We start from the raw sequence: 21,456 nt of genomic DNA, 5'->3' as shown, positions 1-21,456 counted from the left end.
TGAGAATTTCCCCAAATTCACAGCAAACAGTCCAATGCAACCTCCCTAAAATGCTCAAGCTGACATTTTGAATGAATATTATAAAAGTGAAGTCGTGTTATCTCATCAACTTTGAATAGATGTCTGTCCCTGTTGCATGGTGGCCTATATATCAGTGATTAGAATAAACAGGCGAATGATCTGTGCTCCACTCATTGCAAGGCACCTGCAATCTAATGGTGTGAAAAGAAAAGCTTGCATTACTATTAGCTGAAAAATGCCATGACTCATCTTGAAAAAATAATTAGGATAGGATCCTTCTTTATACCTCCTCTTACATGCAGTAGCACTCAATTTCCTAGCCTATGGACAGTTATAAATGTCACATGTTGTTAACAAAACCCTGACAAAGAGGCCTAGGCACGTAACTGTATGTACATGCTGTGATCAACTTCCCATTCTGGTCTACTAAATTCACAAGGAACATTAAAGTTTGGAGGTGGCTTTGGAGGTGGCTTCGGCGATTAGTTCTCGTCGCAGAATCTTTCCTGAAGTAGACTTTGGAATACTCTTTACAATTGCTACTCTGCGAATCTTTTTGTAAGGTGCCACCTACAGTCCAGGGAACAGAACTCCAGTTAAAAAGATAAAGACTAGACTTTCCACTCACAAAGATAACTTTCCAATGTTCAATTATAAAAAAGGAATCCAAAATGAAGTAGGAAAAAATCATGTTGAGGCAAGACAGAAATGCAGGAAGATCTGCCCACATGTGGGCTTTTTGTAATTTCTGCCGCCCTGCTTCTACCAAAAATGAGACTTTTCAAGAAATAAAGCAGCAGGTGCTATGAGATAGCAATGAAACTAGAAACAAAAGTGCCTTTTGGAACTTCGGAGAAAGATAGTCTTCAATTTAAAAAGGAATAATGTGAGATCAGCTTCCATTCCCGTCTAGTTTCCCTATTTCTTTTATGGGTAACTTGCCTGTTCTGCCACAAAATTCATCACATCAATTTCTGTGATTGCACTCCCAGGGTCTTTAACAACATATGCCATAGGAACTTGCCCTGCTTCATCATCTGGATATCTGTGAGAGGAGCACAATAATTACGATCATAATCCATGGAATTTACATAGCAAACACACTCGAATGTTGTCAACAGCAGAAAACTTTAATATATTTGATCAGGCTTTAATGACGTACGGTATTACTGCAGCATCCACAATTTTTGGATGAGATAGAAGTACCGCTTCTAGTTCTGCTGGAGCAACCTGTTGCATGGATTAGACTTTAGCACACATAAGAGTTTTTCTCTAACTTTTAAACTTCTAGTTTTGCTGATGTGACCTTTCAAGGGCATACTTCTCTCTCTCTCTCTCTCTCTCTCTCTCTCTCTGTGGATGTAGGTCCATCAGTCAGAGGCTTGTCCATCTGTCATAGATCCGTAGGTTTGTTCATATCGTGGTTTGTCCGTCGTCAATCCGCTCTGAGATCTCTGTTGTAGATCTAGGCAGCCTGCAACCCACCCATAACCAGCTCATAGCCAGCTAGGGCCCAGGTCTATCTCCCAGGACCTTTCTCAAGCCTCCAAAAAGGCCATGCAATCACTTTGTCGACCCACCGATGGAAAAGAGTGCACTGGAATTGTACAGTAATTGGTACAAATGACTATTCACTAAAGACAACTCGCATGGGCAATTGCTGGTGCATCAACAAGCAACTCTGATAGACATCTAATGACAATGTCTGAGCGCACTCCACATCTGTTATGAGAGTTTATTAGAAGCACACTTGCACGACAAACTGTTTGCAATGACTCTGGCACTGGCATTGCTGTGACTCTAGAAATAACTAAGCAGGCCCCCGTCTCACTGAATTACAATTGGGTGATATAAGCTGACACACTTGATCTCCACTAACAATCTGCTGAGCACTGAACAACAAATAGTAAGACATTAATAAATGTCCATCCCACTGGGAGTGAAGGGCTTCATGACCCCCATCACTACAGATCCACAAAGGGACAAATATATGAGGCCATGTACAAGATAAACATGTTGCTCACCCAGGAACTCACGCAATTGCAGGAAAGTGTGAAGGATTTTTCTCAAAATCTTATCTCAATTGAAAGCAGGGTGGATGCAGGCTATGCAAAGCTCAACACCAAGTACACGAAGTGGACAACAAGCTAGAACATGGAGACACTGGGCAGATGCAAGATCTCAAGATAAATAAGCACCAAGACATTATCATCACCCTAGATTACTTGTGAAAAGTAAAATGGACGAGAACCACGTCTCTGGAGAACAGCACGAGCAGCAACAGCACACTCTTGCCTCTATACGGCCTTCGACCTAGATATTTGAGTTTGCCTTTGTGAACTTGACACTCTCGTTGATTGTTGTGGTGAATTGGACTCTGTCCAATGTTTCTAGCAGCATAACTCCAATTAGATTCATCTTCTTGACTCTATGTGACCCTCGACCTAGATATTTGAGTTTGCTCTTGTGGACTTGGCATTGTATAGCAGAACTTGGTCACCTTCCTTTATCTCTTTATCCTTAAGGTTTTTGTCAAACCATATCTTCCTTCTTCATTTTTCTGCTATCATGGCATAGCAAGCAATTAACCTTGTCTCTGTATGCTTTTCCAGTTGATAGTCTTTCTTGCAGTACTATCCATAGGTTCGGTATTACAAATTCCAGTAGGACCACTGCTTCAAGGTCATACACCAATTGAAAAGCCGTAAATCTTGTACTAACCTTTAGAGTGGTTTAATATCCCATAAGGCTGCATTAAGCTTTTCTACCCAGTCACATCTCTTGAACTCCACTATTTTGGTGAGGCCAATGCATAGTACTTTGTTGGTGGACTCGTCCTGTCCATTGCCTTAGGAATAGTAGGGTGTGCTTTTTCTATGGATAACTATAAAGCCAGTCAAAAGTTCTTGGATTACCTTTGACAAAATGTGTATCTCTATCTGACCCAATTTCAATGGGGCATCCAAATCGTGCAATTACACTTTCATATAAGAACTTTGTTGTGCTTCGACATATGCCTTTCTTACGCTTTAGCTTCAGCCCACTTATGAAGTAGTCTAAGGACACAATGATGTAACGTGCTTGTGTTCCCTTTGCAGCTGGATGTATGAACCCCACGAAATCAATCTCCCATTTTTCAAATGGTTATTGAGAGCAGTAACTATTGTCAGGGGGTTGAAATCCTTGTGCTGAGGATTGATTGTTTTTTGGCATATATCACATCTTTTTACATAGTCGTAAGCATCTACCCATAGGGCTGGCCACCAATATCCTTCTAAGAGAATTTTTCTTATTGTTGCTTCCATTGCAAGGAGTCCTCCTTCTATACCCTCAATGAACTTCTCTTATGATTAGCATGATCTCATGCGGCATAACACATCTTCTTTCTGTGACGGAATGTCCACATAATCAAGTTTCAACAATGCCTACCCATGTTGAACAGGATGCTACACAAAGCATTCTAAAAGAGAATTTTTCTTATTGTTGCTTCCATTGCAAGGAGTCCTCCTTCTATACCCTCAATGAACTTCTCTTATGATTAGCATGATCTCATGCGGCATAACACATCTTCTCTCTGTGACGGAATGTCCACATAATCAAGTTTCAACAATGCCTACCCATGTTGAACAGGATGCTACACAAAGCATTCTAAAAGAGTATTGTCCCTTCATGCAGTGGTAAAATGAACATCTAAAGATGGAGTGTGACTCTCTTGACCTTCCCCAAGAACCAAGATTGCATGTCTGCTACTTCCTAAACCAAGATTGCATGTCTGCTACTTCCTAGATGTTTCTATCATTCCAAAAAATCATACCAAGTTCACTGATTCTGAATGACTGAAATAAAAAAGACTAGCATAAAAATGATTTCAAATGTGTTGTCACTAAAATCTTCTCAAGTTTACTGGCATATACAAGCAGATAATACACAATATGCTTTATCAACCAGTAGAAAGATCTAAAAGCTTCATCTCTTGCTTTGCCTTCCAAATCTTCATGTTAATCATACATTTATGAGGTACTATTTATTTATCACTGGGTCAAAGATTTGTGAGAAGTGCAGCGGTGCGGAGCAACAACGGAGAGAAAACAGCGAACACTCACAAGAAAACAACAGAAAACCTCTTCAATTGCAATAGAAAACCCTCAAGTGATGTGTGTACTATGAGCTGAGATGCTCAAATGGGGGGGCAAGGGACCCTATATATAGGCTCCCCTCCCAGCCCTAGATAGCCGACTAGGAGAGCAGGGTGCAGCTGACCAGCCTGGTTGGTGCAGCCGACTGAGCTGGGTAGGGGCAGCCGACTAGAGCTAGTGCCTATACAAGGTCCCTAGCCAGGGCGCCATGACGGCAGCCTAGTAGCAGCAATAGGTAGCCTTGGCACAAGTCTAAAACAGGCCCCAAGTCTGCCCTATACGTCCTCGAAGGTGTCACGGGCTGGACAGCATCCATCTCTCTCTCTCTCTCTCTCTCTCTCTCTCTCTCCCCCCCAAGCGGGAAAACTCACAAGCGTGGCCCTCACTCAACCTCACATGGGCAAGCAGACCCACAACCAAGGCTCTCGCTCTATGATACAGGAGATGACCTCTAACACCCCCTCTCAGCTCCTGGATCATAAATCATCTTGAGGGAGCTGGAATGATTGCTAAGCAGCTACTATGCCAAGGGCTTGGTGAAGAGGTGCACCTTGTTGTCCTCTATCTTGTAATACGTCAATTGGATCACATCATCAAGTATCTTCTCTCAGACATAGTGGTACTGGATCTCAATATGCTTAGTGCGGGCATGAAACACAAGATTCCTGACAAGAGCTATACAATTCTGATTGTTGTTGTGGATGACTGTCGGGGATGTCTGTGGGAACCCAACCTCTCCGAGCAACTAGCGTAGTCAAACTGCCTCACAAGTAGCGGAACATGCAACACAATACTCAGCCTCAGTGGAAGATAGAGCTACCGTCAGTTGCCTTTTACTGCTCCAAGTGATAGCGGCTGAGCCAACAGTGAAACAGTATCCAGTGGTGGAGCAGCGAGTGTCGAAATCTCTCCCCCAGTCTGAATCACTCGAACTTAAAAGCTGGATCCTGGAATGCTGTTTGGACTAATAGAACAAACCCTCGATTGCGAGACCCTTGAAGATAGTGAAGAATCCGCATACTAGTGTCCCAATGGGTCTTCCGAGGTGTCTGCACAAAGGAACTGAGAAGACCACAGAATAACATAGATCTGGTTTAGTATTGAGGAGCCAAATCAAGGAGCTAATTAACCGGCGGTATCTGCTTGCATCCATTGGATCACTGGGGTCATACTTGGATAATTTGGTACTGGGGTCCATGGGTGAGGAAATGGCACGAGAGTCTGACATATGAAAAGCTTCCAGAAGCTCGAGTATAGCATTTCTAGGACACAAAGTATCCTTCCGGTCCCTATGAAATCTTCAAACCCAGGAAGTGGAGAAGACCGAGATCTGTCATCTTAAAGGCCTGAGAAAGAGTTGCCTTGGTCTCGGCAATATGTGCGGCATGATTTTCTATAACGAACAGATCATCAACATACATAATAATGAGGGAAATAAGTCTTCCTTGACGGTAAATGTACAAATTGGGATCAGATCAGGATTTGCGAAAGTGCTTTCAAACAAAGAACTCATCAATGTTCTGATTCCATGCTCAAGGAACCTGCTTAAGCCCATATAAGGCCTTCCGTAACCTGTAGACCATACCTGCTGACTTGGTAAACCCAAGTGGTTGCTCCACATAGATCTCTTCCTTCAAATCTCTATTGAGAAATGCAGATTTAACATCCATCTTATAAATGGGCCACTGCTCGTGAGCTGCAATGGCTAACAGTGTCCGAAGAGTTGCCATCCTGGCGGTAGAGGCAAATGTGTCATCGTAATCAATTCCAGGGCGCTGAGAGTAGCTCTTGGCCACAAGTTGGACTTTGTGCTTATCCACAATCCCATCGGAAGAATACTTCGTCTTGTAAACCCATTTGACACTAAAGATGGAATGATGCTTGGGACGTGGCACCAACTCCCAGGTCCTATTCCGCTCAATAGAATCCAACTCCAGCTCCATGGCCAGATTCCAGCGTGTCCGAGAGAGGGCTTCCCGAATATTCGAAGGCTTCTTGTCATTGAGGATGCGGGATATCAAGGAGTAGTTAACATAAAGTGGAACTATCTCTAGAACCTTTTCCTTATTTCGATGGGATCGTCGGGGTTCATCATCCTCCCGAAGCTATGAGTAAGGAATGTCAATGACATCGGAGTCATGAACAGTCTCAATCAACCAATGAGGTACCTTCTAAGAACCTTACCCGAAACTTTTCCCTGCGGCCTGGAGAGATGGGAAATCATCCGGATCACTGTTAGATCACTCTCGAGAGAAGTATCAGAAATAGTTGCCAAGGCTGGGGGCAATGACGTGATAGACTCATATACCTAGATGAATCTAGGAACATTCCCAAACTCATCCTTTAAAAACACAACATAGTGCACTTTCAATCTCAAGATAGTCACTCACAAGGTTGAAAACCATAAACTCCATCATGCATAGCAGGGACTAGCTACTATGACATTCCCACTCACGTCATCAATGCCCAACAATGGGTGTAGACCATAGTATAAAAATATGATCTCACACATACAAATCCACACACCCACACATACTTGAGCATCCATTTATACAAAGTCTTCATACTGAGTTTCTGTCGGCACTCCGGAGGTGAAGGGCAGACTCAACCATGACGAAGGCTAGCACAGGAGAAGGCTAATCAAAAGGTAGTCCAAAATCTCTTCAATCAAGCTACAATTGCTTGTGAAGTCTAAACGTTTTCATTTTAGTGATGAGTCTGTCCCGGCACTCCGGAGGTGCTGGGACAGACTCATCACTACTGTCATCATCCACGGGCTCTGGAAGAAGGGGTGGGGTAACATCAATGACAGAAGACCGAAGCTGCTCATCAAAGGTGGAATCCATGCTAAGGATAATCTCCTTCTTGGAAGGGTCATACAATCGATAACCTGTGGATTGAGAATTGTATCCGACAAAGATCGTTTGAGTAGACTTTACATCTAACTTCCCCCTCTGCTTCTTGGAAATGTGGACAAAGGCATCACATCCAAACATGCAGAAATAGGGAACATCAAGCTTCTTGCCAAAATAGGCTTCAAAGGGGGTTGCTTTGGGAATAACAGAGATCGGAGAGTGATTCAAGATATGAACTGTTGTGGCAGTGGCTTCAGCCCAAAGGAACCGAGGAGCTTCCCGGCGAGCCAGCATGGTCAGAGACATCTCAAACACGATACGATTCTTGCACTCTATAACTCTTGCTTTAGAGGCAGTGCCGGTGTTGGCAAACTCCCGTCGAATGTCTTTTGTCACACAAAACTCCTCAACAGAATTCACCACCTTTCTCAGAGCAAAGAGCTTTCACATGAAAGTTAGATTCATTCTCAACTAAGGCAACACCATTCCCGGAAGCGAGAATACGCCAGAGACTTTTGGGCCAAAAAGTAAGCATCGAAGCCACCGCCATGGGGGAACTTTTGAAACACCGCTCCTCTTGATGCAACACCATAGGCACCAATTCTTCCCAAGTGAGTGTACTCATCCTACCACTATTGATCAGGGAAGAATAAAACGGAGAGTATCGGGAAGTGAGATGAGACAACGAAGTAATGGCCATTTCTTCAAATGAGATCTTCTTTCCTGCCTAAAGTATCTCCTGTTGAAATTCTTAAAGCTTATTGATATGTTCCCTCATAGAAGATGACTAAGCAGGATCTAATATCCGCATCTGAACCTCAAGAGAGACCCTCTTCATCGGAGTAGTCCGATAAATGCTCCCAAATACTCTTGCTGCCGACATGTGCTTGACATGGTTAATAATATGAGGAATACAGTTCAAGAAAATGAACGAACGTGCCCTTGCATTGACACATTCCCAGATCTCAGCCAGATTCTCAGTAGCCTTCTGATCCAGAATGCCCAGACTTTCATCAAGGGGATCTAGCCTTGTGACACCTACCAGGATGAAGTATGTCAAATCGTAAGACTGTAACACTGACTCCATCATAACACGCCACATGCCATTATTGTTCCCGTCCAATTGATGGTCGACATGGAACGTAGGTAAGATAGGGATCTTCACCTTGTTTTCTGCCAATTCTTGTAGAGAAGCCATGGGATAGAAGTGAGAAAGGAAAAAAGGAAAAGGAAAGTTTATTAAAGTCTTCGGAAGACCGATGGGTCTATGAGACTGTGAAAAACCTGGTACAAACGAGCTGTGGTAGTGGAGCTACTAAATGAGCATCCCTCACCAACGAACGGAGGAAATCTTGAACCTATCTGCCTGTGCATCCTCGAATCCAAATAACCCTTTTCCTTGCCTATAAAAGGACAGCTCCTCCCGCACCTTCTGTTGGAATGGTCACCTCCCCATATGTAAGCCCCCAAATGAGGAGAGCACGGGGGAGGGAGACCTAGGGCAGAAGATGCCCAGAGAAGAGAAAGGGAGGGGGACTGCCACATGGGCAGCACCTCACACAAAGCAAGAAGGGTACCTGGCAAGTTGTGGAGCTCCTGATGTACAGGGCAGACACGTGGACATCAGGGACCTGCAGCAGCCTGATTGCGCAGGGATTTCCAGCAAGGACAGACGGCGCAGCAGTACGGAAGGGTACGGTATGCATACGTGGCTGTACGGGGCTGGTGAAGGCCTGGCAGGAGGCAAGGATGCTGCAGCAGGAAGGCGCCTGCATGAAGAAAGATATGGGGCAGATGGCAGAGGCTATGGACAGGAGTACAGCCTACAATAGGGTCTCCAGCAGCAGCAAAGGGCAGCCTAGCAGCAGCCCAAAAGGGCCTGGCTAGGGCCCTTATATAGGGCTGGGCCCTTGCCTTAATTGGAGGGCCAAAGGCCCTAGAAGTTTGGGCCAAAGGGCCCCGGTTTTAGAGCCATTAAAGGGCTGGACCAGCAGCAGACTGGTCGGCCAGTATGAAGCTGGCTGGTCGGTTTTCTACAGCAGGCCTTAGGCCCTATAAAAGGAGAGGCTTGATGCCTCACAAATCATCCAGCAGCCAGCAGTTCCAGGGCAGAAAGGAGCAGCAGGAAGCCTACTCTCTGGGCCTATCTACAGGAGGTGAGAGAGTGCAACAGGTGCTGCAGACTTAGCACTAGGGAGAGGCTGGACCTTGGCTGTCTTCTAGGGCAGCAAGGTGCTGAGATCATCATACCTTCTGAAGCAGCCATTCACAAGCAGGTTGGAGCAGTGGAACAGGGACCTGTGTGCCGCAGACAAAGCTTGGCAGGGGCTGCCCACCTAAGCTGATTCACAGGCAGTAAGGTGGAGAAGAACACACTGGATGGAAAGTCTACTTACGCTCGAGGTGGAGCCAACGAGCTCGAGTCTAGAGATAGCCGGCAGATAGGAGAAGGACCTCGTGGTTAGATCAGAGGACCACACCATTGGTGGGACTCTGGATATATCTCTTTTGTATTATGTCCATAGTTTTGGACGGAAATATATAAGTTTTGGTGTCTTCCATATCTGGCTGGTTCATTGTCTATTGATGAGTCTGCACATCTATGTGATGCACATTAAGTAAAGAAGTTTGTGATTCCACATCCCACACGCACACTACGTGAGCTCCTAGGCATTACTATCAGTCTTCCGCTATGTGTACCCTCTGTTGGGTCATTTCTAACACCTTCCTCCTATCATCTGCACTTGGGACAAGTCTTCTCAATATCTACTCCCATGCTTGCACCACCTCCTTATTTGTTTCTTGCCCCTTCCCTTGAAATTCTGGATCCAAAACAAAGGCTGCAGCCTCTAAAGGTGAATGATATTCCATCCACAAAGAGGTTGCAAGTGCCCTAATCTCCTCCTTCCTCCAAGCATATAAGTCATCAATGCCCTGAATAGTCTCAATCATCCTATCCAGTCCTTCATACACCTTTCAATGCAAGGACTGTCCCTGTCAATAAGCCTCAACATCAAAATAATAGGCTTTGAAACCCGAAGCAAGAGGCGAACATCATCCCAAAATATGTCATCCAAGACAATGGTCTTGCATCTCTGAGGCCCTGCAGTGCTACGCTCATGCCATGCATACCACTCACTCGAAACAACAAGCTATCTCAATTGAGTTTTCAGCTTAAAAAGACGCCTCAACATGATGAAATTATACGCAAAGCGCGTCTCAGAATACTTTAGGAGATTCTTGTTTGGGGACATCTTTCGAAAAACAGCCAAGATGTAGTGGTGGCAAGTGATGAAAGAGACAACATGATTACCCATATCAAAGATAGGATCCACCCCATCCAACTTACCAATATCCTTCAGGAGATTATTCAGCCCATGTGCCATGCAAATAGTTAAGGTAAGATGAGGGTACTTTGCTTCAAGAATCCTCCCCGCTGCCCTGTTGGCGTTCTCACCATCTGAAATAAACTGGATGACATGTTGTGCCCCCACATACTCAATGGCCTCCATCCAAATGCTAGCCAACCTCTCGACTGACTTTCCCGCCTCTCAATTATCAATAGTTTTAATGAAAAAGCTAGCCCCTCTGGAGTATGCCATGATGCCCTGAATAGAGCGGCTCCTAGTGTCACTCCATCCACCTCCCATCAATGTGACATTGCATCTTAGCCATATGTCTTTGATGGGAGCCAAAGCATGCTCTATGGCCGTCTTCTCTGTTGACAAGATCATGGTGTGCAACGCCTCACCTAAGGGGTGAGTGTAAGATGGACCAAATGCTGTAATCTCCTTCACCATATCAATGAAGTAAGGATTGTGGGCCTTCACTGTGGGCACATCTACTCCATAAAAGAATCGGCCCACTCCTGCATCTACTTGTTCCCTCCTCCCAAGATGCCATGAGGCCACACGACTAGCCTGCACGACTCACGGAGCCCCTAAACTGGCAGCCCCTAAAGGTGTGGATGAAGCTCTACTCCCAAAGGAGGCAGAAATGGAAGCAGCAGGAGTTGCTGCACCGAGGGCTGGTGGTGGCATTGGTGGTCGACCTCGAGGATCAAGAATGGTAGGTTGCTTTGTTTGCCTCCATGTCCAACTTCTCTGCAAGTGCCACAAAACGTGCATTCTCATGATTGGGAACAGCAAGGCAACAATTATGCCTTTATTTGGAACTTTGAGTAGATGAGCTCGCACTCGGTCTACACCTCCACTTTTTCCTTTTTTACAAAAGCGACAAAGCCACTTGCATGCTCCTCCTCCTTTCGAATTGGCGTGCTTGGCCACAGGATCCACCTCCTTCCACCACTCGGATTTCTAGTCCGTGTCAATGCCTCTTGGAGGAGTCATTGAGTGGGCTCGAGAGAAGAGGGAGGGAGTGTGGAGGGGGGGGGGGGGGGCGCTGTTGGTGGAGACTTGTAGAGGGCTGAGCACCGAGTAGTGAGCAATGAGAGAAGGGGGCTGAAGGGCGTGGAAGGAGTAGAAGGGAGTGGAAGGAGAGGGGGCTAAGTGGCTGAGTGGAAGGGGGTGGAAGGGGAGGGGGCAAAGTGGAGAAGGGAGTAGGAGAGGAGGCTGAGTGGAAGGAGAGGGGGCTGAGTGGCTGAGTGGAAAGGGGTGGAGAAGGGAGTGGAAGGGGAGGGGGCTGAGTGGAGAAGGTTCAAGGGAGTAGAAGGAGAGGGGCTGAGTGGAAGGAGAGGGGGCTGAGTGGAAGGGAGTGGAAGGAGAGAGTAGAAGGGAGTGAGAGGGGAGGGGGCTGAGTGGAGGGATAGGAAGTAGAAAGGAGTGGGAGGGAGGGTGGAGAGTGTGAAAACCCCCCGTCGGCAGCTATATATGTTCCTATGCAACCCTAAACTGGGAATGCCAAACCTAGACGTTCCGGCCGTTCCCTGGATGTTCCCTAGACGTTCCGGCCGCGTTCCCCGGCATTCCCAAAACTGGGAACGTTCACTGGTGTTCCTGGTAGGCGCTCCACCTAGAAACGACGTTCCCACGTTCCAGGAAGACGGAACGCCATTCCCTGGTAACTATGCTCTCTAGTCTGGCCAATGAAGCATATCCTATGCTCAAGTGTGCCTGCATCATGGGTCTCATAGTGAAGAAAAGACAACCCCAAGATAAGTGTATGATGAAACTATCTCAACAGGTGACCCATCAAATGTGAACTGCTCCTGGCGCATGATGGCTCGAGATATATTGGAGATCATGACCTTGGTTTTACCCAAGTTGACCATCAAATCATGAGACTCACAAAAGGACTGTAGTGCGTCAAGGTGTCTCTGGAGCCTCTCTGCTAAGGAAGACAAGAGAGCCACGTCATCTGTGTAAAGCAAAATCCGGATAAGCGTGCCTGCAAGAGAGCAACCTACCCCCCTGTGTCTGCATCACTGTCTTAAGCTCGTCAACGTAAAGACCAAACAAGGTAGGCAATAATGGACACCCTTATTTGACCCCAATAGTGCTCATGATCTCGTCTGTCCCCTCAAATCCTGCCCGGACTCTACCTGAAACTCTCTCATAAAGTGCCACGACAGCCCAAATGATCTCTTGGTCATAACCCAAGTCTTGTAGGCATCGTATGAGACGGGCTCTCAGAATCGTGTCAAATGCCTTACGAGAATCCACAAAACAACAATAAACCCTCTGCTTCCGTGCCCTCGCCTCCTCGATGATACATCTGAGCGTGACAATGTGGTCCATGGTTCCATGATCACGCTGAAATCTGACTTGTCCTGTTGCTCCAAGTCTCGACACTCCGCAGATCTACTGACCTCGGAATCAAGTACTAATGCATAAACCTTAGACATGACATGTCCAATCATAATGGTCATGTAGTTCTCCGAGCTCATGGGATCCCCTGCCTTGTGGATGGGTGAGATAGTGTTAATGGTCCAGGTGCATGGAAAACCCAAACAAACAGCTTCATTAAAGAGCCTTGCTTAGATCGGGGCTAGGAGGTTAATCCCATATGCAATGAACTCAGTGCATAGCCCCTCATGATCCTTTGCTTGACTATTATGAAGTTTCATTACGGAATCCTTTATCCCCCCTTAGTGAAGAGGGTGCACGATGTGGGGCGTGGCATATGTGAGAGGTTAGGAACTAGCTGATTTGAGATGTCATAAAGCATGCGTGCATAATCAAACCAGAGTGTCAGTGAGTGGTGAGGGGGACCGTCCCTCTATAAATCTCCGCCAAAAGTCCTTAGAGTTGTTACTAAATAAAATGTTCAATAGCTTCTCCTCGTCCCGACGAATGAAGTCTAGTTTCATTCTACGGCCAGTCGACAATACTCGCGTAGCGTCTCTGGTTCGCTTGGAGGACTGTTTTTGGTTTTGAATATGAGCTGACGGCGTAAAGCCTTACACTCAGCTATTACAGGTTACAGTCCCAGGGGGTGGTGGACGAGTGGAGCAAGTGGTGTGAGGGAAATCATGAAGGGCAACCTCGTGTAGTAAGCGGGTGACCAGAGCAGCACGATCCTCTAATAGTGGTATGAAGTCAATATAAGCGAAAAGTATGTACAGACGGCCAGAGTAAGTAGGTGAGTGATTGCGGCCAAAGTGTATATCATGTTAGGTGGAGCGAGAACTCAGTGGGGTCAAGGGTGCTGTGCGACGAGCAATGGAGATGCTAAAGAAAAGATAGGTATGATCAGCCCCTGGAGGGAGAGGCGCTACGGTTAAGTCAGTGATCCCATGATGTAATCAACAACGTTGGAGCCTCCCCCATGTGGAAAGCATGTGAAACCACCTAAGGCAAGCCATCTGTCAAGACCATTATAGATAATGAGATCATGCATCTTGCCGAGGTCTAATAGGGCCTGCCCATAAGATGTGAATGGACCTTGTCTGTCAGCCGAAACCCATAGCATACCTGCCTCCTCAAGGTCAATGTTTGGCAGTAGAGTGGAATCATCCCTGAACTCGAGGAGTAGTACCTGACGAGTGTCTGTCCTCGCATTGAAGTCCCCCACTAGGAGGACTTCTCCGCGGCGAGAGAAGCCAACAATGGACTGATAAAGAGCAACAAATGGAGATGTCTCATCCTAAATGAGACCAACTTGCTCCCGAATGGCCGAAGCCTGCTCCTGTATGATGCAGCTCTGCTCCTGGTTGAAGCAGACCTGCTCCTGTGCGAAGCGTGTCAGCTTCATCTCGTGCTCACGGAAACTATGTACCTCCATGGGCAAGGTCTCCCAGGCCTCTAGTGTATCAGCCCACCCGTGTCCTAGCTGAAACTGTGATGGCTATGACATGAAAGTGTGGGGATGAGTCCGGAAGTTGGGCGGTGATTGAGTGAACTAGGTGAGGTACAGAGATGACAGTGGAATGGACAAGGCAGTCCCAACAGGATGTGGGAGCGTGGGCTGACTGCGAGGGAGAGGAGAGAGAAAGGTTGAATCGTAATGCGGAGGAATGTATGACACGTCCGAAGTAGGTGTCATAAGAGCTATAACAGGAGAGGAAGGGAAGGAAACAACTAGCACCACGGGCATGGGTATGTCACTGATAGTGGCTGTAGCTGTAGCTGGGAATGTGGAGGTTATAGCTGAAACTAGTGCTGAAGTGGAAGCTAAAGTCGAAAGTAAGGATGTAGAGGGAGCTGGGACTAGAACTAGAAGTGAGACTGAAGTTGAAGTAGAGATAGAGGGAGCTGAGGCTGGAACTGAAACTGAAGCGGGGGCTGAAGTCGAAGTAGAGATAGGGGCTGAAGCTGAGGCTGAGGTAGGCCCCGTTGTTTTTTTTTTTTGGTCGTCTTTCTTGGCTTTATCCATCTCTTTCTTGGCTTTTCCCATTGCCTTGGACTGATTCGTGTCCCCTTGATGCAAGTTTTAGTGCACGATCGGGAGCGGGAGCACAGGCCCCCCCTTGGCGGGAAGCACACCCAGGGCAGCAGCAGGAGGGAGGAGTTGTAGAGGAGGAGCTGCAATGTGGAGGGCAGCCGGAGGTGGAGAAGTGGAGAGCCGAAGGAGGGAGCTGCCCACAAGGGGGGGCTGAGGCGTGGCGGGAGGGAGGGGCTGTGAGGCAGTGCAGGAGGCAGGCAGGAGTGAATGGGAGGCCTAGGCGGGGGCGAAGAGGCAGGCCAGCGGCGGGGAGCAGCAGCATGAGGCAGCCAGGCGGGAGAGGCCACGGCCAGCAGCAGCAAGGGCGGGCTGTAGGGGCGGAGGAGCTGCAGGGGCAGAGGAGCTGCAGAGGCGGAGAGAAAGGATGGCGGACAGGGGAGCTGCAGGGGCGGGAGAGCAGCGCTGGGCAGAGCAGCGAGCAGGGAGGAGCAGCGAGCCGGGCAGAGCTGCAGATACAACCAAGGCCCTCGCTATGTGATACAGGACAGGACCTCTAACAAGATTGTGGTGAGACAGTACATGTTCCACTTAGTACAAATAAGTTGCATCACCACTATTCAAAAATGATTTTCTTTTGTGAGGCTTGGAAGAAACAAGGCCCTTATCTCAGAGTATTTCTATGCGCAAGCATCCCTGTGACTTGAGTCGCACTTGTGTAGCTGGAAAGATCTAAGGGAAAACTTATGTACTGTCATAAAACCACACAACGGCCATCTAACTGCTTTTAACTGTCGACACATTTCAAAACATGAGCACTACCTGAAAACCTTTGTACTTTATGAGTTCCTTCAAGCGATCTACTACGAACAGATATCCTTCGGTATCAATATAACCTAGATCTCCAGTGTGCAGCCATCCCTCATTATCAATCGTAGCTGCTGTTTCCCCAGGCCTGCCAAAATAGCCTGCATGCAGCATCAAAATCATCACAGCGGAATCTAGATTTAAGGATATGCAAGCATTTTAGATTGCAAACCTAGCCAAACTTTTCAGATAAATGTGGAATAAGTATAACAAAGAAAAGAACATACAACCTTTCATGACTGTCGGGCCACGCAGCCATATCTCCCCTTGCAGATTTGGAGACAGAGGCCTCCCAGAATCCACCTCAACAATTTTTGCTTCAGTGTTAGGAGCAATCAGACCCGCAGAACCAAAGCGCTTAGATTCCTCTTCAGTGCCTGTGGTTGCTCCAACTGCTGTTGATTCTGTGAGCCCATAACCCTAGTTTTCAACCGGCAGAACAATAGGCAAGTGAGGGAATTCCTACACAAATCAAATTAAGAGACCTGTACATCTACCCAACAAATAGCAATGTCTAAGATCCTATTTGGGAATACAACACCATTATACTCTGTCAATAAACACAATTCATGATTTCTGCTACTCAACTGTCGTAATTAAAGTTAGAAGATATACACAGGATGTCTTCAAACTACATTTTCGTTTTAAGTAGACTGATACTGGCATTGCTCAAGCTTTCTCGCTCTCAACTTAGGAGTGAAGCTTCTGGGCCACATGAGTTAAATTTTGACTTCATTACAATTTCAAAATAACAAAGAACGTCAATAAATGTCACCATGTTCCAAATGTGTCTTGGCACCCCTCGCCCCTTCATATCTATACCCCGTTACTTCAGTCAAAACATTTCTATGGGGTAACATTTCCACATAGGTTATCAGAAAATAGACTCTAATAAACAAAGACTATGTTAGATTATATTTACACTTTTTTTTCCGCTAATGCTGGAGAGATGAGTCTTATTGAAATCCTGAGATTAATACTTCGGAAACAAAAACTCCTTGCTTGTAGTATTTAGGGTACACCGTGACAATAGGAACTACTACCTCTCTCAAAGCTTTCTTCCACTCCTGCAACCCAGTCCTTAGGTGGGCTACATACCAAGGACATTCCTTATTCTTCACCTAGGCAAATTCATACAGAAAGCACCCTATAGCTTTAATGCAAACAAATGGTACGCAATCAGAGCTTAGCATGCATATGAGACTGACGCAAAAGGGATTTTGATGGAGATGGAGTCATCGATGACATCAGAGGTGGGAATATCTTTAATTTTTGGGAAGCACACCTCAAGCCAAAGGTTGCCTTCAAATCAGAAAAAAAGAGAGCTTTCAGCAAGCTCAAACTATGTCTGATGGATTTGATGCAAATTTCGGGGGTAGAATCAATTTGTTCAAGCTTCAAAGATGGTCAGTGTTGAAGTGGAGTTTCTTGCCAATACATCACAACACCAAATGCTGGAAACTCTTATGCACATCAGAACTCTGAAGGAAAAATAAACAGCAGCACAAATAATGGAAACCAACATGACAGCAAGGAAAAGCTGCTATGACAGATCGGTACACCAGTATGCTATACAACTGATGAAGTGTTCTAAGTAAATGAGGCAGGGAAGCTTGATGATAGAAATCACAATGAAAATCTGCACAAAACAGGCACAATAATGGAAGCATTACAGACGGGGATGACAATAGCAAACTTGGTTGAAAAAATCAAAGCCCAGGTGAAAAAGGTGGATAACCATTAAACCAACCATGGACCCATAATCCACAAGCATGTTCGTGCAAGCATCATACTGGATGTGCCCACACTCAGAACCTTAGAAAAGGATGCCAAATTAAATGTACATATGACAACAAGCATGATAATGAACAAGCTGAGCAGCAAGAACAATAAATGACGGTTTAGTATCGAAGACACATCACCAAATATTGAGGTGCATGAATGAGGAATAAGCTTACCATGGAGATGCCTATCTTGAGCAGACTCCTGCTGCTAATGGGAGCATGATTAGTCTTTAAAGGTCTACAGTGGGGAACATAGCCACAACTTGAAGATTACTAATGCTTCTTGCTAACTACTGCTCACTAGGTCACAAGTGATTCTGCACAGGTTTCATACCTCCTACACCTCGCAGACACAAGCAGAACAATGGTATCTCACGGGAGTGTTAAGACACCTATAGCAACTACGGGTGTAGAAGGGGTGGCACGTAGGCATACCATAACCTTGCCATATGGGCAGATCTATGAGAGTGATCTACATGGGCTACCATGCATGCCTGTATCAGCATGGATGCCATATAGGCAAAACAAGAGACAGCATATAATATACCCATGTATGAAGGGCTGAACGGAAGGCCAAGCATAGAAACGGCTGGATGGCCATGATTGGAGGGTAGATCTAGCCCTGGAAAAGAGCAGGTCTGAGGCAGCAGAGTGGGCCAGCCATAAGGGCAGGCAAAGTCCAAAGAAAGGAATGGAGGGCTCGGAAAAGGGACTAGGTGCAAAATCCTCACGTTATTTGTAATGGGTTTCCTTGGTTATACATTTCATTTTATTATCATTTATTTATTATTTTACACATATATTAATCCATGTGTGTGTGTGTGTGAGAGAGAGAGCTGGCAATCCAAACATGGCAGAAAAAGTCTCAGGCTGCTTTCGATGCATCACATTTGTTCTCCCAAGATGCATGGTGGATTGAACATCACGGATATTCATGTGCATATTCTTGCCCACAGGGGGTAAATGTTGCTGCAATTTCTGCAAGGTGATCAGCCTTGGGCTCTTATGATTAGGACTCTGGTCACTCATATCAGTATTTCTACGTTTGGTCATTGGCAACTCGATCGATGGGATTTCTTTTTTGGCTGCACTGATGGCACTTTGCCTGGTTGCCCTTTTGTCTCCCGCTTGCTTCTTGACTGGAAGCATGTTCTTTCTCATCTGGAATGGACTGGACGGCAATCTTTGCTTAGGAATTCTTTGAGAGCTGAAAGCATTTACTGGTCAAAAGTCTTTCAGCCTCCCCTGGCTTTACAAGAACCTCGACGTTCCTACTTTGTCTCGTTTAAAGGCATTACTTCAGTTGCTGATGTTATAGATGATGCTAATACTATGCTCCCCTTTTCTCTAGCAGCCACTACATATGGATTGGGCTCTCATTATCATCCTTTGTGGCAACAAATTACTCTATGCTTTCGCCTTTTGTTCCGCTTCTTCCTTTGGAACTCCTAGCAGCCGCTACATATGGATTGGGCTCTCATTATCATCCTTTGTGGCAACAAATGACTCTATGCTTTTGCCTTTTGTTCCGCTTCTTTCTTTGGAACTCCAAGACTGGCTGGAAGATTGGACTTTGACTTCTCCAGGATCCTCTTCTCATCCTTTGAGGCTATCTAAAGCATCTCCACCAAGTATTTATTGTTCTCGAATAAAATTTGACCTACATCAATGTTGATATTGTTTGCTCCAACCTGAAGTATTTGAGACAAGTCATTTCTTCAGATAGCATCTCAATAGATCCTAAAAAGATTCACGTAACCTGCGACTTGCATACTTGTACTCTTTGGAAAGTCAAGACGTATGGCAAAGACAAGCCCTTTGGGAATTTTAGGAATTCAAAAAAAGCACCATTTCGCTTAAGCAGAAGAAAAAGAAAAGTCGGTCTAGTTCAGGAAGGATGCACGATGTGAACTGTGGAGACTAGCGGTGAATCATATGGGCCTGATGGTGGAGCACTGTGAATTCGTGTTGAGAACCTGAAAACGTCGTCCCCAATGAAGAGACGAACACTAGCTGTTGATTTCTTGATTTTGGCATGTTTCTATTAACAGCGAGAATTTACTATTGCGAAGAATAAGGGGCTAATATAAAACTCAGGTTGCCAGGTAAAGAAACCTCGACACGCACGATATCACGCAAGCAATGATAATGAGCATCGCACTTGAGCATTTTGCGAATGAAACCTATTGGAATCTGAGATAGCAACAATCAAGCACGTTTTTACCTGTGCAATGCGAACATTGGGAAAGCGAGCATTAAAAGCGGCAATCACCTCCTTGCTCAGCGGCGCTGCTCCAGACCCGACATTTGTAAGAGAGGACAGATCGTAGTTGTCTACGATGCGCAACTTGGCTAAAGCTATAAGGATGGGCGGTACCACGGGCATATGCGTGACTCTATACTTTTGAATGGCAGCTAACATGTGAACCATATCAAACTTTGGTAGTAGCACGATAGTGCAACCTCTGACGAGGACTCCGCATCCGAAAAAGGCTAGACCATAGACATGAAACATCGGAATAAGGCATAAGTAGACGTTGGAAGCCCAGGACTCGTCTTCTTTATATAGAAGCAACAGCCCCTGTGCTATCAAGTTCCTGTGCGTGATGATAACTCCCTTGCTCCTCCCCGTCGTGCCGGAAGAGTATAGCAACGCCGCCGTGTCGTCTTGCCGAATCCGATGGAGCGGAAGCTTTCGGCAGGCAGGGTCCGCACGCAGCAGCTCCGTGAGAGAAATGCAGGGCGCAATCCCGGCCGCTGCCACGGCTTCGGTCGCTGTCTCTTCGTCTTCCATGAGGATCAAGGGCAGCTTCAGCTGCGCCACGCGGTCGGAGACGCGGTTGAGGAGGGCTGGGATGGTGGCGACGAACTTAGCACCGGAGTCAGCCATCTGCGAGGCGATTTCGGAGGGGAGGTTGAGGGGGTTGGTGGTGGTGACGACGGCGCCGAGGGACATGGAGGCGAGCATGAGGACAGAGAAGGGGATAGAGTTGGGGGAGAGGAGGAGGAGGACATCACCAGGGAGGACACCGAAGAGGGAGAGGCCGGAGGCGACGGAGAGGACGTGAGAACGGAGGAGGCCATAGGTGAGGCGATGGTGAGAGAGGGCATGGATGTAGGCGATGGAGTTGGGGTTGAAGCGGGGCTGTTGGAAGAGGAATTCCGGCAACGAAAGGAAAGGATCGTCCGGCAGTGGCACTGGGTCTCGTTTGCTGTAGTAGATTCCGTCGTCCTTACAGAAACCGCTTCCAGGGTCCGTCATCATCGGCTTCTGCTCTGCAGGGGAGGCACCAATGTAGGCACAGTTTTCATAGCAATAACAAGTTGGGTGCCATAATTGAGGCTAAATACAAACAACATACCATGAAATAATTCTCTCAAAACATAAGCGCACCTTTTTTTATTAAAGAAAAGTCCCTCTTATCATGGCTTATTATTCTCATCCCTATACAAGCCACTATTCCACTCTATATGATTTGCAATAATTGGAAGTTTGCAGTTGTTAGGAGGCCTGATGTTCGTTCTCATCAATGTGTTCCTATTGGCCAACTCTTTGAGGTCACGTCCCAACTTCACCTTCTTTTCATGAACATGATGTCATTGACTTTTCATACCCTTCTCCTCCCCATCTTCCTCAAGATGAGCTGCTCGTAAATATCTAGAGATTGATTTTCCTGCTGACTTGCTTGCTTGTATAATTATCCAAAAGAAGGTGAATTGCTCAACTATCATCCATTGATTAAAACCCATCAAAGAAACCTAAGGAGCCTTCATTATAATCCCTATAAAAGCTACTATTCCACTTTATCTGATTTGCAATAAGTGGAAGTTTGCACAAGATGGACGACTCTACTTCATACAAATTGGTCTTGTCACTCCATGACTTGTTAGGAGGCCTGATGTTAGTTGTCATCAATGTGTTACTATTAATCAAATGTTTGACCTCATGTCCTGACTTCACCTTCTTTTCATGAACATGATGACTTTTTCTACCCTTCTTGTCCCTATCTTCTT

The 21,456-nt window shown here is 46.1% G+C and overlaps 1 protein-coding gene across 1 annotated transcript; it reads right to left on the bottom strand.

The window, feature by feature from the left end:
- Positions 1-266: 266 nt before the first annotated feature.
- On the bottom strand, positions 267-20,760 carry LOC147890703 (beta-phenylalanine coenzyme A ligase-like). Its single transcript, XM_087389542.1, has 6 exons — positions 19,667-20,760; positions 15,889-16,078; positions 15,614-15,759; positions 1,184-1,251; positions 964-1,066; positions 267-591 (listed from the first exon to the last, which is right to left on the bottom strand). Exons 1-6 carry the CDS (start codon positions 20,705-20,707, stop codon positions 466-468), a joined length of 1,674 nt encoding a protein of 557 aa, XP_087245668.1. The 5' UTR covers positions 20,708-20,760; the 3' UTR covers positions 267-465.
- Positions 20,761-21,456: the final 696 nt, after the last annotated feature.

Source organism: Dipteris shenzhenensis, chromosome 18, assembly GCF_047967505.1.
Source record: "Dipteris shenzhenensis isolate YYH24624 ecotype China chromosome 18, Dip_SZ_1.0, whole genome shotgun sequence".
Lineage (NCBI taxonomy): Eukaryota > Viridiplantae > Streptophyta > Polypodiopsida > Gleicheniales > Dipteridaceae > Dipteris > Dipteris shenzhenensis.
The sequence above is the reverse complement of the archived record's forward strand: the minus strand, read 5'-3'. Positions and strand labels throughout refer to the sequence as shown.

Excerpts from the sequence above, each read along its gene's own strand:
- LOC147890703 (XM_087389542.1), bottom strand. The coding sequence starts at position 20,707 with ATGATGACGGACCCTGGAAGCGGTTTCTGTAAGGACGACGGAATCTAC. Across the intron at positions 16,079-19,666 it reads CCAATGTTCGCATTGCACAG|GGTTATGGGCTCACAGAATC; the intron begins GTAAAAACGTGC and ends GTTGAAAACTAG. Across the intron at positions 1,067-1,183 it reads GTGGATGCTGCAGTAATACC|ATATCCAGATGATGAAGCAG; the intron begins GTACGTCATTAA and ends CTCCTCTCACAG.